Below are 20,035 nucleotides of genomic sequence, written 5' to 3'. Positions count from 1 at the left end.
AAAATATAATGTGACACAAAGAGAAATATTAAGAGAAATATAAGTTATTGGTGAATTATTTGAAAATTTTAAATGTCAAGATATCACCCTTCTCTACTTAATTAGAAAAACCAAAAGGAGCATTAGAAATGCATAGCACATTTTTATACGAATTTAATTTATATAAAACTAATATCAATAAGTTACGTTTAGAGACACATATACGAAACTTTGGTGTAAATTTTTTACATGACGACTAACAAGAATTCTAATGAAGGAGGTCTCACTCAATTAGCTAAATAATATGTGATGTTAATGCTTTGATATTTTTTTCCCGATAATATAATGTTTTAATATTTAAGTTTGACTTTGGTAGATAAAATAATAATAAGAATTCATCCTACTAGTGCATTATCTAACCTCATCTATCTATCTATCTTATATCAATTATAAAAGGTTTATTTGATTTGTTAAAATCATGGTATAAGATACAACAAGAATAATAATATTGGACAAAAACATAAGTTACACAACAATGTTTTTTATCTTTTACAAAGTTTGATGAATAATGAACAATAAAAGTAAAATCATATAAAATTTACTAAAATACTCTTTTAATATTTTATCTTTAACACAATTTATATCAAATTCAATATATTTACCAAAATAAAAATGAGAGAGAGATATTTGAATAAAAAAATATAGTATTTTCTTTTTAAAATAATTATGTAAGTCAATTACTATTTTTCTGTTATTAAATAGATAAAAGTAAAAATAAATGTATCTTTTTAATACATTATATTTGTAACAAAAAGTTATTTCATGATTTTTGGGTAAGAAAAATTAGAAATTTTGTCATGTTTATCCTCGTTTGTTTAATTTGTAATATTTCCTAATATTTTTTCAAATTAAATATGAAACCAACATATTTATCATGGCATGATTTTCATGGAATCAACCAAGAAAGGTGATATCATTCTTGGTCTTTACATTTTTTTGAAACTCTTTTATTGGAATTGTGTAGGATGAAGAAGTTGATAAGTGATCCACCGGTGGATTATGTTATTTTACCTATAGTAGAAGGTTAAGGTACCAATTAATATATAATTTTATTAAAATTATTAAAAAAAATTAAATATAAAGTAATCAACCGTTATTACAAGTTTTATTTATGTTTAATCTGAAACCTCTTGCTCCAAGCTTTTTCAGATCCAGTCCGTGACCTCCCATATCTCTGCAGTATTTGTAAAATGTATGAATTTTTAATAAATCATAAGTATTGTAAAAATCAACAATTGGATTTATAATTACATTTGAATTAGTAAATTCTAAAACAAAAAAAAGTTAATTAAGGAGATAGATACGGATGGAGAGATTCAGTGGATATAGAAGTTAGAACTAGTGGGCCAACGCGTAATTCAAGGCGAAGCTCCACTCACATGTCGAAATCAGGGCATTAGGGTTTTCCTTCTCCCCTGCAACTGCAATTCCCCCTTTTGGAAGATGGTTCCACAGTCAGTGATAACGCAAGTCTCCGATTCAAGTGGCGTGAATGCGATATCAAACGTTTCTTCTGGCCACGGATTCTACGATTGGTTGTTCGAATGTCACGGGTTCTGGCACAATGCCACTCTCAACATCCCCTCGTTCCTCTTCGTCTTCTACTTGGCACTTCAAGCCAGGCACAGCTTACTCAAACTCTCCCTTGCGCGCTCCTATATAATCATTTCATATAACCTTTGCCTCTGGCTCATTACTCTGCTCAATCTCGCTTGGTGCTTTCTCCAGGTTCGTTTTCGTTCTTGTATAATTACTCGGTTTAGTTCACTACCATTGAAGTAAATTGCTCATTTCTGTGCCATTTGCCATCAAACTTTTTCATAGGAAGCGAGTATTTTTTTTTTCTTTACTATTTATTGCTCTTATTCTGTAGCAGGATCTTGCTTGAATAAACTTTTCAATAAACATTTACATGAAAAGAGAGAGAGAGAGAGAGTGAATTAAGCTTTAAAATTAGCTTATATATAAGTTAAACTCCAACTTTTGGAGAAGCCACCTTATTTGTGTATAAGCTAATTTTAATTTATGAAAACGTTTGATTCATTTTAACTTTTTTTTCTCTATCTGGTAAGTGCTCTTTAAAAATTTGGCTTAATTATTCATTTGTTTTCTATACTAGCACCATCTTTATGCTTTGGAATTAGTACCTAGAATACCTACTTTAGTCCTTACAGATTCACTTTTGATAGTTTTAATAGGTAAGTGTCTTAATTTTGTAAGGTAAAATTGCCATAAAATGGAAATTGGCTGTGTAAAACCACCATAAACATTTTGGCGGTTAGTAAACAGCCACAAATTGGTCTCATAAATTAAAAAAATGCTTAAAATTTGTGGCGATTTTATCCGCCAGATAGTTTATGGCAGTTTTACGCCGTCAATTTCCATTTTGTGGTGTTTTACCATACACACTTGACAAAGGGACTTAAACGCTATAAAAAATGCATGTAGGGGCTACAACGGATAATTTTTAGGTATAGGAACCAAAACGTAAAAATAGTGTAAATATAGGAAACAAATAAGTAATTAGACCGGAAAAGTTTATTCAAATAGGACCTAGTTTATGTATGCATTGCATTTTGATTTTTTCTAATGCTCGTATCTAGTTTACTAGGATTTTCTATACCTTGACTTGAGCTAGAGTGGTGAGTGAATATATGCTTTATTTGATTTTTGGTGACTCAGGCATGGGAGTGCACGTCTGGGAGAAAGTTGACATGGAACCTGTTATCCTTGTTCACTACTTCCGGAATGCTGTTTTTGGAAGTGAGCTTGCTGGCTTTTTTATTTCAAGGAAATAATGCAGGCGGCTTAGATGCAATGAAACGAACTTTTGGTATCTCAACGCTCGTTGTTGGCTTGGATATACTGTTGAAGGTATTCTTTGTTTTTACTACAACTGCAAGTCTGCTTGTCCTTGTTTAAATCATGTTATCATAACGCTAGGTGGAGAGAAGAAAATACATTAGTGCTCTCTTCTCTCACTAGCCAAATTAACTTTTTTTTTTCATGCCAAATATACTGCGGGATGAATATGGATTTCTGCTTAGCCAATGAAAAGCTGATTGCGGGTTTCAATTTTCTCATTGGAATTGTGCTTTACTTTGGCACTGCATCCAGAAGAATAATTGCACCTTTTTTTTCTTGTTAGGCAATATATCTATTTGTATTTGGGATTCCATTATTCGTCGACAGCAATGAACATACTCATGGGAAGTGGAACTTGTGGGTTGTCCACAAGCTGTTGCTCACTGCTGTTTATGGCTTCATAATGTTTATATACCATTCCGGATGGAAAGAAACGTTGCCTGGTGAGTTAATTGACGGGATTATTACACGATGTTTGTGATTACCTAATTTCCTCTTCTTTCATGCAGCAAAAATTGCCTTTTACAAGTATGTTGCAATTATGTTCATTTTTAATGCGATTGCGACACTTGCTTGTGGCCTTGCTGGAACTGGTGCTGCGTTTGCTTTCTGGTTAGATTCTTATATAACTGAGAAGAAAACATCCATTATGAGTTGTTTTTCTTTGGCATCTTTTTCTAAAGCCTTGTTTACTTTTTGTTCACAGGCTGTATCGTGTCACGGTTGTCTTCTACCATGCATTTTATCTTCCTTTTTTGTATACAACATTCCTAGCAGACTTTTTTCAGGTTAATGTCGTTTATTTTTTGAACTTTTATAATTGTTTAGAGACAACTTTCCATGCACTGGTCTGACTACTGTTTTTTTTCATTTCAGGAGGAAAATTTCCATTTGGAAAATGTGTATTATTCCGAGATGAAAGATGCAGGTTTCTTTGACACGGACTGGGAGTGATGATGTATCAGCTATAAATTGACATTGCCTCAGTATAGTCATCGCAGGGAACCCCGATCAGGACATATGTAAATAAAATAACCATGTTAGCAGATCGGAATATTATTAAAAAGATGTTTATTTTTAAGCACCTCAAGTGTTATAGGCATGACGTAGTATAATTCTTAATTATTCAGCTAGATACGAGACTGAATAAAATTAACATACAATATCATTGACATAAATCTACATCTATTAAAATTAACATATCATTGACAAAAACCCCTTAATGCAAAAACACAACTTGATATAACTAACTTCCAGAAACAAACAAAAGGTTGGACTAATTTGTTTTTCTTCTCAGACTTGTTTTAATCACGCAACAGAGTTCACAACTAAAACACTCGAGACTCAGAATTGCCCCACACCATAAATATTGATCGGCATGGAGACTATGATGAGTTCATGTTTTACACAAACCTTCTGGTACATGTTTACTCTAAGAACTCTTCTTCTGAACGATTTCTTCAATAAGATCTGCAGCATCCTGAACCGTAGCGATGCTCTGTGCACTGTCCTCTTCAATGGCAATACCAAATGCTTCCTCAAGTGCCATCACGATCTCAACCTACAAGGCATGGTATTTAAAGGAAATCCACAATCGTTCGATCAAGTGTCATGGCACATGTAAGATGTTAGATATAGGAAATGAACATTAAACGGAAATATGTTATGTGTGGGCATGATGTTTCTGATTACCGTGTCAAGGGAATCAGCACCAAGAGTTGCAAATTTTGACTCCCCAGTCACCACATCAGTTTCAGGCATAGCCAGCTGCTTCTTTACTATTTTGCACACCTTCTCTACTGTCTCTGGTTTAGCGGCCTGCTCAAAGGTGTTTGTTTACATAAGCATGGAAAAAGCAAATATACCCACAAAAAGAAAGAGAAGGCAAGTCCAGGTGATGGTAATTTATTATTTATGGCACTTTTTCTTAAATTATGATCACCACATACATGAAAAATTGCCTTCCAGAACTTCTAGTCATAGCCAAAAAAATTTACTTTCATCAAATGGTTGTTTACACTGCTCCTAAATCTTAAACAAACGAAGCATTACTGGATCTATTTACATTGGTGCAGACGGGAGCAAAAGATACTTTCACAAATAGCATCGCATTTTTCAGCTTGTGATTAGTGAGAGTCGATTTGTTAAAATATGGATTAATTCAATGCGTGGACATAATTAGACAAACATATAATTTGTCTTATAAAACACAAAATTAAAAAATCCCGAACAAGATCTAATTTACACATTATAATAGTTTGGTTAAAAGCCTTTGCAGCAATATCCACATAAAAGCAAACAAAAAGTAGTTTATGTTAGTTCTTATAAGTTATAATCGGTGTTTCTTCAGTTAAAACCATTTCTTTATCTCACAAAGCATGGAATTTATGCAGGTCACTATATTATTGTGTGCAGAACCAAGGGTTAATTGAGGCCAACGAGCACCCTAATTTACTAAAATAAGGATGTGTGACCTCATGTGATAAACTATGCAAACCATTTCACTTTTCACGTCACAATTTTTCTCAATCATTTCTCAGATTGCCTCAAACAGAGTGACTTCATGAAGAACAATCCACTCGAGAAAAATCCTTTTAGCTATAAGCTCAAGAAATCTAACATCCAGTGATTTGATAACCATGCAAGCAAAAATCAATCACAAAAAATATGAAAAATCATATATTGCATTGGCTACTTACAGCACAGGAAATTTTAAGGCGAATTAAGCGTGGCTGCAAGCTAAAAGAAACATTCTTTCTCCCAAAGCTGGAAATTGAAGCAGATGTCGGGCCAGAAATTGAGGCAAATGCCTGCTCAAACAATTTGATCCATACAAAGCTCATCAATACAAAAATAAAACAATAATAAACAATTGTAACTTTGTAAGAAATTAAAGTTTTCTCAAGTGAAAACTTTTAAAAGAACACCATTAATGTGTGCAGAAAGTAAAACATATTATTGTCCAAAATTTTCAGTTTCTGTCCATGTCTGATCATTCATCACTAACAAACTAGTGGGTATTACTTAAAAACCGGGGGAAAATATAGAAACTTGCTCGACTATTGGCATGTCTACGCACTAGTAAAAGCCCAAATTTGTTCTTTTAAAACATTTTACAAAAAAAATTAGACAGGAAATGGAAAAGTAGAGTAGAAATAGTAAAAGTGAAAAAAAAAGATACATCACGGAGGAAATACATCTAAATCATGTCCTAGAAAGAGAAAATGAAACATGTAATAAACGCATCGAGAGCTTGGTCGTGAGGAGTGAAAAGGTGCGGCGAAGTAATGAACAAATCAAGAGGCAGAGCAAAGCGCATAGTAGTGGTTATGATTTGATGAAAAGAGGAAGGGAAAACGATACCTGTGTTTGAGGAATGACAGATCGCATGGAGAGAGATGTGCCAGTGAATGCATTGGTGGCCATTGTGGTGTGCTGCTGAAATGCAAAGGCGCAGAGGAAAAATGGAGAAAGGAGGAGAGAGGGTGGCGGAGAACACCAAGTGCGTGAGGGGAGAGTATATATAGCAGCCCCCGTGATTGTTGGCGGCTGGAAAGAGTCCTCTCTTTCGATTCCGAATCTCCACTACCCTTTCCTTTGGGCTGGCCTTTACACATGCTTCTTTCTTTTCACACCCCTCTTCTATTTCCTTCACATCACTACTATTTTAAAATATCGCCAAACACTAAGTCAGGTACACCAATTAATACATATTTCAACTTTCAATCTTGAATATATAATTACATATAGGGAAAATTTTGTCACGTATGGTCAGTTTAGTTAAACTTATTTATTTTAATAAAATAAATAATTTTTTGTAATTTTAATGTAATTGTCTAAACTGTTTCTATTAAAAAATAATTTATTGTTTATTTTAATAAACCAATCTTATCTGTTTATTAAAATTTATTTTTCTAAAAAACACTTATTCTATTTTTTAAATTTTTTTTAACAAGATGGTCCAATATATTTACCCAACACAAATAAAATTACCTCAAGTAGAAAATCCTATACAAAAAAAATAATGTAAAAACTAAAACATGTAAAGTAGTTTTCGTATGGTAGTTATTTTTAATATATTTTGAAAACTATTTTTTGTAATTTGGTTATTTTTTATACATTATGTAATATAATTTCCTTGATATTAGAAGTAAAAATAAAGTATGTCAGGCTAGTCATTATTAGGTCTGAATCCAACTTTGATTAAAAATACATCATCTGAGCTTGACTTTTTTTACCTATCAAAGGTATTTTTTAAAGGCATGGCCTACAAGCTTGTATAAAGTCTTACTTTATGACAATTTAACACTAGGTGAAGATAAGTATGTTAGACTTTATAGGAAACAAGTTGAAATTGTTGTAAAGGTCTCGATTTTATGTAGGCTAAGTGATAGGTTCTTGTTGAAGGATCTGGCTTATTTCCATCCTTACTTAATATTAGAATATCACAACTTTCCAAAATTATATTACAAAAATTAATCCTGAGAATAATATTTTTATAAGATAAAAAAAATAAAAAATGAACAGCAGGTGAGGAGAGGATAAAGGGATGCAAATAGAACCCCTTGGGTCATAGATTATAGGCCCAAACTATATTGCACAGTTAAGCCAATTTTAAAGTCCAGTAATTTCAATTCTGATACATTGGTGTAGATCGGGGTGAGGCAAGGGAAGCAAGGACGATGAGTATAGTATGAGTAATCAGATTCAGAGTGTATAGTGATTCTGATTCTTTCATTTTCCATAGATTAGCAAGCAATCGAGCGAGGGAGGGAGAGAGAGAGAGAGAGAGAGAGAATGGTTCGGGAAGTATCAGAGAGTTGCATTGATAGCTTATTGACGGAGATGGTGGCGTGCTATTGCAACCGATTCTACGCAAACAAGCCTGAACTCGCCGCACGCCGGATCGAGGCCATTGGATATCAGGTCGGTCACCAGCTCTCTGAAAGGTTGTTTCCAACCCCCTAATTTCGTCAGCGATATTTCGATCACTGTACCTTTTTTTTTATTCAATTCCTTTATGTAGATCTGTGCTGAAAAAACAACGATGTAGTTACAGTGGATTTAGATAGTTTGTGCAATTATACTAATAAGCCCCAAAATCAAACTAAAGCCAAATTAACTAAGATGTAATTACAGTGGATTTAGATAAACTTTAGGCTTATCTCGCATGCTTAGGGTTGTAATGCTTATGGCTGTCTGAGAGGAATTGTCATGAAATTTGAGTGAATTAGTAAAAATGTGGTTTGTTATTAGGTATACCATGGATCGGCCTCGGTTCACGGATCATCTGGAGGCCATCAAGTTCATCTGCAAGGATTTCTGGTCTGAGCTCTTTAAGAAGCAGATTGACAACTTGAAGACAAACCATAGGGTGAGTTCAGAGCTGATCCCTATAGGTGGTATATATATTTAATTATTTTTTTTATTATATAATATATAGTTTTTGATTGGGGTGTATTTGGTTATGTTTCAGGGTACATTTGTATTGCAAGATAATAAATTTCGCTGGCTTGCACGGATGTCAATTGATCCATCCACTGAAAATGTTAGTCCAGTTGAAGATATTACTTCACCTACAGCTGAAAGCAAGGCAGCACAAGCAATGAGCATGCATCTTTACTTCCCATGTGGGATCATTAGAGGAGCTCTTTCCAACTTGGGAATTCCTTGTGCAGTTTCTGCGGATATATCAAACCTTCCTGCATGTGTGTATCTCTCTCTCTCACACAATTTAGAGAAGACTTTTTAGGGATAGAGAAACCTTTTCATTATGAATGTTTTCTGGATGCACAAGTTATTTATCCTTCTGTAAGGTAAAGCCGTAATGATTATCCATAGTTCTCAATCGTGTGTAATCACAATTCTATAGTGATGCAGCTTCAAAGAAATTATTATTACAATATTTTAAACATATCTTTTTAGTTTATAAAGGACTTTTTAAAAAAAAAAAAAAAACAGCTCAAACAAAGGGGGCTACATGTATTGAGTGTTACCCCTCATAAACAAAGGGGGCTACATGAACCTGTTTCTATGATTAGGACCTGCAAGTCACTAGGTCATAACCCTACAGCTTTACTGTTGTACCAAGGCACACCCTGCAGCTACAGCAAAAATCAAGTCTGAATTTTGTTGTCACTAGGTCATAACCCTACATCTTTACTGTTGTATCGAGGCTCACCCTCCAGCTACAGCAAAATCCAAGGTTTAACGTTTTAGTTTATTAAGGTCCTGATTGAGGATAATCATGTCATTTATTTTGAAATTATTGTGATCTGTAGACCTTTCTGTTGTGGAATACTTCAATTCCAATAGCCCCTGCAGTTATTGCTTCAGTTTAGGAAGTTTAATTTATGCATTTTTTTCAAGAAAAATTATGTTAATCTCTAGTTTTCTTAATCTGTGTTTGTTAATTTAGGACAATTTAAACAAGATTGTGTGTCCCCATGCATGTAGAATACAAACATTTCAAGGTTAATTGTCTTTGTTTTCCATGTATGTAATAAAGTATCTCATTATCCAGCTCTGTATTTAGAAGCCTTGAACATGATATCACTGTTGCAGGTGGACTATCTTGGGATAATGATTAGGATTTAGCTTGATCTGAAATTTCAACGTCATTTCCTGTAATCAGTCTTAATCTGGGATAAATGATGATGCCATTGTCTTATAAATTAGGATTCTTTCACTCTAATTATTACAAACTATCATCATTGCAGCATGTAAATTCTTTTGTTTTGGTGTCATCTTTCTGTGAGTTGTGAACTAGTGAGCACTATGTGTGTTTGAAATAAAATGCACTAAAAGCTTAGAAATACTCTAGGTACTTAGGAAATAGTAGGTTTATGGATCACAAGTTTAGGAAGTTGCACTCAATTAACATCAGTCTAGGAGATAGTCTTACACCAAGTCTGTTTAGAACCTAAACCTATACACATGGATATCTTGCATAACATATGAAACACACTATCTTAAATAACAAGCATTCCCTAATTCTGTTTGTGTATAAAAAATTGTCTTCTTTGCCTGAGTTTCTCTGATCAATCTCCTTTTTTACATCATTGAGCAGGTTCATTTGTGGTCCGTATAAAAGCTTGAAGAGTTCATAGTTGTAATACTGATGATGGAAGGGGAAGCATTAATATTGTTCAAAACAATGCTTTGATGTCTGTGAGCTCTTTTGTCGTAAAATGCTCGAGTGGGGAATGTTTCTTTACGAGATATAAACTATTATATTAAATGTTATTGACTGGAATGTGTAGGAAGGGCTCCTGAGGTAGTATTTTGATAAGTGAGGATTTGGTTCTTTCAGGCGCAGATTCTATGGAGTACGATAACATCGAATTATTGGACTGTGGAAAGACGGAGAATTCCAATCATTGTAATATTGTTGCTCTTGTATGGAACCTTTTAAAACATGTACCACTTATTCGATTGCCAATTTGCAGGAGGCTGGCTTTTTTTATAAGACTGACTTAAATTTACATATTTAAATTATATTTTCTTCATATGGTATTCCGTTAAGAAGTTTTCGCTAGTAATCATTTAAGACAATAACTCGTAGGAAACACGTTTTTTTTTTAAGAATCAAGTGTTCAAAAATGTTCTTTTTTTTTAAAAAAAAAAAAGAAGATTTAGATGATAAAAATATTTTTTAAAAAAATTGAAAATGTTGAAAAAAATAAAATTATGCAAAATATATAATTGTCAAATAGTACTGACTTAAAAAATAAGTTAAAATATATTTTTTTATCCGTAAAATTGGTAAAATTCGAATTTTTAATTCTTGTAAAAATTCGTTCTCGTAAAAATCAATGCGTGATTTCTTGGTCCGGAGTTAGGTAGGGTTATATCTGAACACTAATATCTGTCCACTAAAAGTTTGTGTGTGGCTGGCAACTTTGTTCTCTCTTCCACGCAAATCCACGGTGACCACTAAAGGGATCTTGAGAACATTGTGTTCTTCCTCTGATCCACGTGTGAGGCAAGTGATTCATGTGAATCTCCAACTGTTCGCGGAACTCGGGGTTGGAAATGGGTTGGTCGTGGCCGGTTTCATCTAAGCGGTTGTAGACACTGATCCAGCGGTCGTAATTGTTGTAGCTGGTGGAGGCGCACGACGGCGAGGAACTCTCTCCGACGCCTTCCAAGTCCATTTGCCACGGCGCTGCGTTGGTTCTCCAAGCCCGCGACGAGGCCCTCATGGGCGTGTGCGATGCGTGGCACGTATTCTCCGACCCCACACATAAGGCCTGCTTCGACTGCAAGACCCAACTGGCCACCGCGACCACCACGATGTTATTTTGGACATTGTGGGTTTCTTCAAATCTGGGAACTTTTTTTAACCTGCAGAATGAGGGTTTCTTCAAATCTCTCTTTTTTTTTTTTATTCTACTTGGTCTCTGTTAAAAATTCAAGGGGGAATGATGGGTTTTAAATTTTTGGGTGCAGTTCTGTTCTTTGGGATTCAAATTGGTTCTCATGTTGATGTATTTGTGGCCAACTCATGATTGCTGCATATGCCAAATGTGGTGACTTGTGCTCAGTAGAGACGGTGTTTGATGAAATTATTTAGTATAGGGATTTTAGATTTGGAGTTGTGTCTGTTTGGCTGGAGTTGCAGTGGTTATGGTGTTTGAGGAGGTGCGGTGGTAACATGGTTGATGATTGTTGGGTTATGGTGTTTGAGGAGGTGCTCACAAATGACGAAAAATGATCTAAAAATTTTGTGAGTATTAAATTCTAATTTTATCAATTTTATATGAATGAAAAATATATTTTAATAAAAAAATATTAAAAAGTTGAAAACTATAAAAGTTCATAAGATAATGATGCTTAAAAAAGTTGAAAAGAATAAAATTTAAAAAATATGAAAAATAAAAAGAATAATGTTTTAAAAATATTAAAATGTTTGGAGCACAAAAAGTTTAAAAACGATCATGTTAAAAAAAAAGATTTAGAAGTGTAAAGGTAATGCTTAAGAATATTGCAAAATTTGAAAGGATTAGTTTTAAAAAAAAAATATGAAAATTTAAAAAAGTAATGCCTTAAAAGTTTGAAAATGGTGGATGCAATTTTTTTTAAAATGATTGTTTAAAAAAAAGATTTACATGTATAAACTAATGTTTAAAAATATGTAAAAGTAAAAATGTAATGACTTAAAACAAATGAAAAGGTTAAAACAATAAAAATTAAAAAATATAATTGTTTGAAAATTTTTAAAATGTATAAAAGTAGTGTTTAAAATTATTGAAAATTTTAAAAAAAAGTTTAAATATATGAAAAACTAAAAGTGTAAAGTCTTGAAAAATATGAAAATGTTGAGAGCAATAAAATTTCATAAAATGTTAATGGTTAAGAGAAGATTCTCATATGTTTAAGAATATTGCAAATGCTAAAAGGAAAAAAAAAATATGAAAATAGTTCTTGCAAGGGTAATGTTCTTTTATAATCACTCCAAAATAGATTGTCTTTCTTTAGTCTTTGATTTATAGAAATGTAGGTATGTGGTCATAAAAAAAATAACGATTGCATCCGACACATTTTTTATAAATAAGGGACAAAAGGAAATTATTTATTTTTGAGGAACTAAAGACAAACATTAGCCTGTTTACAAGTATTAAGACATTATTTAATCCGTTCCCTTAAAAAATGACAATATTTAATCCAAAAAATTAATTATAGCAAAGCTTGTTATTTAGTGTGTATTCCAAATTTCCAATGCTTTGCTGGAGCTGTGTCAGCTATGGATAACGACTCACGTGAGGGACCTTGTTAATTATTTGCTTCTCTTGATCTCTTAAATAGTTTTTGGACTGTTTCTGTGAATCAAATGGGTAGTAACCAGGTGTGGAAACATTCTGTTATGGTTTGTGCTGCAATCACAACACACCAATATGTATCTGCTGAGCAGATTGTGAATGGCATGCATCAGGCAAAGGCAGAAGGAGCTGATATAGTGGAGCTTAGGCTTGACTGCATCACCAATTTCCACTCTCACCATGACCTCAAAATCATTCTCCAAAATAAGCCACTACCCGTGCTTATTGTTAACCGGTAATCCATATAACGTCAACAAACTTATCCTGTTATTCAATCTTACTCTTTGTATCTAATATGTTGGAGGGATCGTAAGTGTTACATCATTGGATCATGTTATGAATTGACAAGATTAAATTATGCAAGTCATTTAACTATTTTAAATAATTATGCTTTCATTTGATCAGGGCTTATCGAATAAGTACTTAATTAAGTTGTTTATAGAGATGCTCTCTAAAATCATTTGCATTCAATGTACTGTATTTGTTTTGTTTACTTTTTAAAAGACCAAAATGGGAAGGTGGTTTGTACGAGGGCGATGAGAACAAGCGGTTGGAAGCATTACAGCTTGCTGTGGAATTGAGTGCTGATTTCATAGACGTTGAGCTGAAGGTATAACTTCTTTAGCATTTGAAAATTTGTTTCTTTGGGAAAGTGTCACTTTGTTCATTGCATCCAATGTATAGTTTGTTTTATTTCCCTAATCTACCACTGAATGATGCTTTCTTAGAATGGCCATAATGTATACATATATTTTCTCCTTTACTTACATTGTATAGTTATTCAGGCAGCTTCTTGTCTTCCAACCTTGGTGGAACATATGAGAAATCATAATAGTCATGGCAAAATCATTGTTTCCTGCTATGTGGATGGCACCACCCCTCCGCATGAAGTACTACTTCAACTTGTTGAACTAATGCAAGCTACTGGAGCAGATATCATCAAACTTGTCACACTTGCAGCTGATATAACCGAAATTAAAAGAATTTTTAGCTTGTTTCTCTATTGCCAGGCATGGCTTTTTTTCTTTTTTCCTTTTTCAAGCTTACATCTGCTGAATAATCATATTTCCAATATAAATTGTACTATTGCAATAATAATTCAGGCACAAGTTATAGCCAAGAGGGGAAATCTTGTTTTCTTGGGTTTGATTCAGTAGGGAAATGTCAAATGATTTACAAAATGTTGGATTATTTCTAATGTACAAGGATGGAAATCTGACAAACACTTGCTTTCTGTTCAGATCTTTTTAATATATTGTTATATCAGAATTAATTTTCTCATTCTTTCTAATGTTTTCCTGCTCTGGTAACAATTTGCAGGTACCGTTGATTGCTTATTCTGTTGGAGAAAGAGGATTAATAAGCCAGCTTCTGAGTCCAAAATTTGGCGGGTTCTTTGTCTATGGATCATTGGCAGGAAATCCAATCCCTGGTTTGCCTTCTCTTGACAGTATCCAAGAAGCCTATAAATTGGAACATGTAAATGCAGATACTAAAGTTTTTGGGCTCATCTCAAAACCAGTTAGCCACAGCAGAGGCCCTATATTGCATAATCCTTCCTTCAAAGATGTAAACTATAATGGAATCTATGTCCCCATGTTTGTTGATGATCTTAAAAAGTTCTTTAGTACCTATCCAAGCCCTGATTTTAGTGGTTTTAGGTAGGTCACATGTTGTTATGAATCCACTTGCAAGTTGGAATCATATTTTCTCATTAACTATTTAATTTTGTGGTTTGCATGAATGATGGTGTTTTATTAGTTATCACTTCAACAATTAAGTTTTTGCATTTCTTTCTTATTTGGAAAATTCTCATCTACTTCTTTTGTACTGCAGTGTTGGGATTCCATATAAGGAAGAAGTGCTAAGGTTTTGCGATGAAGTCCATCCACTTGCTCAGGTTGGCTTATTCTTCCATGCAACATTTGCAAGTTTTTAGTAGTGGTTTTCTTTTTACCAACATCATGGCTCAATCTGTACTTCTATAATAGTTCTTCTTTCTGCTAAGATATAAATTGAAAAAGGTTGCCCTAAATCACTTTCTCTTTAGAGTTGTTCACGATATCTTTCTTTGATCATTTGAAATGAAACTGAATTCAGAAGTTGAACATCAGTCTGTCCAAAATAATTTCCAAGGGAAATTAATGCAGTAAGGCATGTAGTTGCTTGATGACAATAGTGATCTATTAAAATGAACTTAAGATGCGGTTGTTCTTCCAGGAAATGATTTTTAGTAATCAATTTGTTTCACTTCATGTTCCGCCAGTCTATAGGAGCAGTTAATACTATAATAAGGAGACCAAGAGATGGAAAACTTGTTGGTTATAATACAGATTGTGAGGCTGCAATTACTGCAATTGAGGATGCACTCATTGGTAATACTCCCTCACTGTTGTGCTTATTTTAATTCCCTTGAGCTTGCCAAAAAAATATATTTTTTAAACATCAACAACCTAAAAGTCAAAGCTATTACATGAATGCATAAAGGTGAAAAGTCAAACTCTTTATCATTTGGCCAAGGAGGTTGCGAAAAAACATTAACGACCAACTTTCTTAAAAGCTTGAATTGTTAGGGGCCTACCCAAGAGTGGTTTACATCTTTTAACAGTAATTACTGACTACTGAGCATGTTTCACTTTTTCTTGATACTGAAGGACTCCAACTTATCCTCTTTCTTGAACAAAAACAACAACAACAACGCCTTATCCCACTAGGTGGGGTCGGCTACATGGATCAACTTCCGCCATAATGTTCTATCAAGTACCATACTTCTATCCAAGTCATTAAGTTCGAGATCTTTTTTTATAACCTCTCTTATAGTCTTTTTGGGTCTTCCTCTGCCTCGAATTGTTTGCCTTCGCTCCATCTGGTCTACTCTCCTCACTACAGAGTCTACCGGTCTTCTCTCTACATGCCCAAACCACCTAAGTCTATTTTCCACCATCTTCTCTACAATAGGCGCTACTCCAACCCTCTCTCTAATAGCTTCGTTTCTAATGTATTTTTTGAAATTTCAATGTATTTTTTTTTTTTTTACAAAACTTGGATCTTTTCTTTCTTAAAACCAAAGGCACGCTGAAGCCTCACAATAGTGCAAGTGATCCCAACCAGGTTGGCACCCCACACGCTATCATTCATCTGCAGCACACCAAGAGATATAGATCTAGTTCCTTATGTCATTGCCATATCAAGTTCTCATTTTGAACAATGACATATGGATGTTTTCTAAAATTCTACAACTTACTCTTAGTGGAGACTATTTATGGTTGGAGAAAATTCCATGTCATTGTTTGATTTGAGAACTTGTTAACAAGGATATAAATAGCTTGATATAGGTTTTGTCCTATTTTTCTTTGATCAACTATGCCTTCTTTCTTTGCAATCTCAATTTACAATTGGTGTGATTCTTAATAATACTAATTAATTCCCATGAATTAATTGTCAGAGCATGGTTGCAATGATGGTGAAGCATCTTTAGGTTCACCCCTTGCTGGACGATTGTTTGTGCTAGTTGGTGCGGGAGGTGCAGGGAAAGCACTGGCATTTGGTGCTAAAAGCAGAGGAGCTCGTCTAGTCATCTTTGACATTGATTTTGGTATAAAACAAAGGCACATATGTTGTCTACTATAAAATTTAATTTTCCTTTGATTCTCTCTCGTGATAGAGTTGAAGTTTTACCAACATCAACATACCTGTCACACCTTCCAATTACTTTCCCCAAAAAGTGCCACAAAGGGTAGGTGGGGTGGGTGGAATTACAGAAACACCCTTAACTCAATCTGCATAACTTTGATCAATCAAGTTTAATACTACCTTTTTTTTTGTTACGTCAAGTTTAATACCTTGATGTAGCATATTATAGTTTTTCACGAATTTCACTGTTATACAAAAACTGCTCTATATCTAGAGATTATGTTGCATTGACATGTTTTCTTATTCTCTTGTGTTCAAAAAGATAGAGCAAAATCTCTTGCTTGTGCTGTATTTGGTGAAGCTCAGCCTTTCAAAGAGTTGGTCAACTTTCAGCCAGAGAAAGGGGCAATTCTTGCGAATGCAACACCTGTAGGAATGCATCCCAATACAGACAGAATTCCTGTGGCAGAGGTTCTACACCCTTTATTCAAGTAAAATAAGTACAAAATTTGGATCTAGTTCTTCGGATATTTTTAATGTTGTTCTCTATTTAAAATTGAAGTATCATCTTTAGTAATAATCTGTATAGTAAAAGTTTGTATTAAAGGTTAACATAAGTTATCCAAGTGAAACTTTAATTCTAATTAAAAGAAATGCACCACAGGCTTTTAAGGAATTCCATCTAAGTTTTGTCTATAAAAAATGTTTAATGTGAGTTTAATTATTAATGCTGATCTCTTCTTGAAGGCTACTTTGGAAGACTACCGGTTAGTCTTTGATGCTGTGTATACTCCAAGAAGAACCAGATTGTTGAACGAAGCGGATGCTGCAGGAGCAATAACTGTGGCTGGGGTAGAAATGTTCCTAAGGCAGGCCATTGGTCAGTTCAATCTTTTCACTGGCCTAGAAGGTACAATCTTCACTTTCTGCTTTCACCTTTCACCTTTGTATCATCAAACTTTTCTTTTAATTCTTCAAGTATATCATTTTTTAATTAATTCAGTTTGTATTAAGTTATTAATTTAGTGTGTGATTGGTTTCTTGTTTGGAAATTGATTATTGGTTCATAATTAATTTTAGATATATTTTCACATATTTGATTGTACATTAAAAAATGATTTAAAATTGATTTTAGATCAAAATAACTTTAAATAGTTTTTGTGTTAGATCTAAAATTTTACTCTTAATTTGATTTTATAATAAAAATATTCAAACATAAATCACATTATTTTAAAATTAATTTTATGAACGTGTATCCAAACACATTCAAGCACATAAAATGATGATGCAAACCAGTTGCTTTTAAAGGAACAAACACACAGTTATTCTGCAAAAAGACTAAATTAATAAGAGATAAATCTTCAGTGGCCAAAATAACATACTAATTTTAAAACCTACAAAGGCACCAAAAACAAGTTATTGTTTAAACGTTAACGTACTTATGCAGTTATATGCTTAACTGCGAAAGTTATATGCCAAGACTAAAAGCTATGAGAAAATAAATACACCTTGTTTTTCTTGGTTACTCAAAAAAATAAAAAATCGGTGTATTGGTTACCCTGCAACAATTCAATTAAGTTGCCTTACTCCAGTTTCCTTTCTGTGCAGCACCTGAAGAATTTATGCGGGAAATTGTTTTATCCAAATTTTGAAGGCGCCGCTTTCATAAATTGATCCTACAACTTGAAGGAGGCTGCATGCCTGCACCTATCAAGAAATTCTTGTATCACATTGCATAACATTTTTCTTTAAAAAAAATCCCTTATTTTTAGTTGGGACGACAACTATAATGCAACATAATAAATTGAAATAATAGGCAAAATAGCAAAAGTTGTTGTGGGCGCAGCTGAAAGACATGGTTCAACTTAATTTGTGGTTTTAGGAATAAAAATGTTGTGATTCTCTGAAGAAGAAAAAAATGTTGTCATAGCTTCATAGGTAATATTAACTTGGGCCTTACACAAAAAAATGTTGTTATATGGTTGTTGTGTGTGCCATTCACATTTTTTTCTATTTATGATCTACAATTATTTTGTTTTTTTTTATGATTTTATCTAAAATTTATAATATATATAAATTGTTTTTTTATAATTTTATCTATAATTTACAATAATATTTATATTTCAAGTGCTACCACAAACCACGCCACTATTTTATTTCAACCTCCCACTTAAGTTATTTCCCGCTTACTATATTCTCGATAAATAAATAAAACTAAATTATTCACATGATCTCTTAACTTTATTTTAAGCTATAATTTGATCATTTATTTATTAAAATTTTTAAAATGATCCCTTAAATAATATCTTTTACAACATTCATTATTTTCGAAATACTTCTTATTTTCAATTTTGGGACATAATTTTAATTTTTTTATTGATTCAAGACGTGGAATCTATTCCTTTAGATTCACCGACATGAAAATTATAAAACTTAATTAATGTTCTGACAAAATTAAATATTATGATCAAATTTTTGCTTGATTTTTAGAGATTTCTCGTGTGCTTCTGAAACACATTTTTCATGCAACTTTTACTTTGTGTATGTCCCTTTATGTAGGTTAGTTTAATAGGATAAGTTTAATGTCTTGAATCAATCAAAAAAGATTTGAAATTGTACCTCAATAAAAAAATTTATTAGTGTTATCATAAGAGATCATCTTACAACTTTTAATATATAAGAAACCAAATTACAACCTAAAATAAAATTTAAAAGATCACGTGAGTAAATTAGTCAATAAAAAATATGGGAAGAATTTTATTATTAATAAAAAACATTGTACCAAGTGTATATACAAATATTATCATATAATCTCCTTTAGTGTAACACATACATATTAAAAATAAAATGAAATAACTCAATAACCATATAACTTGTATATAATGTATAAAATAATTATATATCAAATGGTGTATTACATCAGGCAAAGGGTGATTTGGAGATATAAGCAATTTACTAGGTTATTCCCAAAATATTTGTTTGTAGTTTTGAAAGCTATCTCAGTAGTTAAAATGACACTTGTTAGCTCAACCAATATAGAGTTATTTATGCTTAAATTTTGAGAAAAACACCCTAGAAATAGTGTCGAATTATCTCTAAATATCCCATCTCAATTTGCAATGTCATGATTGCCCTTAGTCGAGTCATCTGTGTTGCATTTAACTCATTCTCTTAATGGCTTCTTCTAGAAGACAAAAAATATATGCTCCACTCTTCTAGGATGACCTGAAATTCCAAGTTGTTTCCTAATAATAAACTAAAAAATTGAGGAATTCATGCAAGCTAAAGAGGTGTTGCTTGATATTCTAGTCTTACCAAAGATCATGACTATAGCAGATAGGACACGAATCACTTTGGATTGGATTGGATTGGATTGGATTAGATTAGATTGATTTTTAAAATCAAACTTGAGATTCAATCCAATAAAATATTTTTTTACAACCTTTTTATCTGTTTGGTTTTTATTTATTTATTTTTGGATTTTTTATTTTTATTTTTTTGTATTGTATTGATTTATGAATATCCCTTATTAAACCTTGAACCAATGTTTTGGTTGGTTCAATGACCAATTTAGTTTTAAAAACATTTGTTTCACCTCATCTCACATGAGGTTGAACAAAAGTCAAGCAAAGCTTACTAATTCGGTTGATTCAACCTAACTCAAAAAGAACAAAATT

General features: G+C 32.8%; 4 protein-coding genes and 1 long non-coding RNA gene across 10 annotated transcripts; 4 read left to right on the top strand and 1 right to left on the bottom strand.

Moving 5' to 3' along the window:
- The first annotated feature begins 1,351 nt into the window (after positions 1–1,351).
- LOC114407657 lies at positions 1,352–4,072 on the top strand. Its single transcript, XM_028370838.1, has 6 exons — positions 1,352–1,767; positions 2,722–2,913; positions 3,188–3,347; positions 3,414–3,516; positions 3,611–3,692; positions 3,781–4,072. The coding sequence occupies exons 1-6, from the start codon at positions 1,483–1,485 to the stop codon at positions 3,856–3,858; spliced, it is 900 nt and encodes a 299-aa protein (XP_028226639.1). The 5' UTR covers positions 1,352–1,482; the 3' UTR covers positions 3,859–4,072.
- On the bottom strand, positions 4,048–6,436 carry LOC114407658 (acyl carrier protein 1, chloroplastic-like). Its single transcript, XM_028370839.1, has 4 exons — positions 6,268–6,436; positions 5,604–5,714; positions 4,597–4,722; positions 4,048–4,465 (listed from the first exon to the last, which is right to left on the bottom strand). Exons 1-4 carry the CDS (start codon positions 6,328–6,330, stop codon positions 4,337–4,339), a joined length of 429 nt encoding a protein of 142 aa, XP_028226640.1. The 5' UTR covers positions 6,331–6,436; the 3' UTR covers positions 4,048–4,336.
- Positions 6,437–7,538: 1,102 nt separating this feature from the next.
- LOC114407655 (trafficking protein particle complex subunit 6B-like) lies at positions 7,539–10,372 on the top strand. The gene is made up of 4 exons (XM_028370837.1): positions 7,539–7,853; positions 8,161–8,278; positions 8,381–8,612; positions 9,974–10,372. The coding sequence occupies exons 1-4, from the start codon at positions 7,702–7,704 to the stop codon at positions 10,000–10,002; spliced, it is 531 nt and encodes a 176-aa protein (XP_028226638.1). The 5' UTR covers positions 7,539–7,701; the 3' UTR covers positions 10,003–10,372.
- A 372-nt stretch (positions 10,373–10,744) lies between these two features.
- LOC114407654 lies at positions 10,745–11,449 on the top strand. The gene is made up of 2 exons (XR_003665670.1): positions 10,745–11,263; positions 11,356–11,449. It is a non-coding gene; the product is annotated as an uncharacterized LOC114407654 (long non-coding RNA).
- A 1,153-nt stretch (positions 11,450–12,602) lies between these two features.
- LOC114407653 (bifunctional 3-dehydroquinate dehydratase/shikimate dehydrogenase, chloroplastic-like) lies at positions 12,603–18,369 on the top strand. Of its 6 annotated transcripts, none has more exons than XR_003665668.1 (10): positions 12,675–12,960; positions 13,230–13,335; positions 13,511–13,735; positions 14,046–14,386; positions 14,562–14,625; positions 14,992–15,100; positions 16,171–16,320; positions 16,681–16,849; positions 17,106–17,268; positions 17,967–18,355. XR_003665668.1 is itself a non-coding variant. In XM_028370833.1 (10 exons), the coding sequence occupies exons 1-10, from the start codon at positions 12,737–12,739 to the stop codon at positions 18,008–18,010; spliced, it is 1,575 nt and encodes a 524-aa protein (XP_028226634.1). In that variant the 5' UTR covers positions 12,700–12,736; the 3' UTR covers positions 18,011–18,355. The 6 variants fall into 6 exon arrangements, 4 of the variants coding, with proteins under 4 accessions (XP_028226637.1, XP_028226635.1, XP_028226634.1 ...); XM_028370833.1 differs by having other exon boundaries at positions 12,700–12,960; positions 16,681–16,829; XM_028370835.1 differs by having other exon boundaries at positions 12,754–12,960; positions 13,244–13,335; positions 16,681–16,829.
- The last annotated feature ends 1,666 nt before the right edge of the window (positions 18,370–20,035 follow it).

The sequence above is a fragment of the Glycine soja genome, chromosome 3 (genome assembly GCF_004193775.1).
Source record: "Glycine soja cultivar W05 chromosome 3, ASM419377v2, whole genome shotgun sequence".
Lineage (NCBI taxonomy): Eukaryota > Viridiplantae > Streptophyta > Magnoliopsida > Fabales > Fabaceae > Glycine > Glycine soja.
Note: the sequence above shows the minus strand (reverse complement) of the source record. Positions and strands in the feature narration are given on the sequence as shown.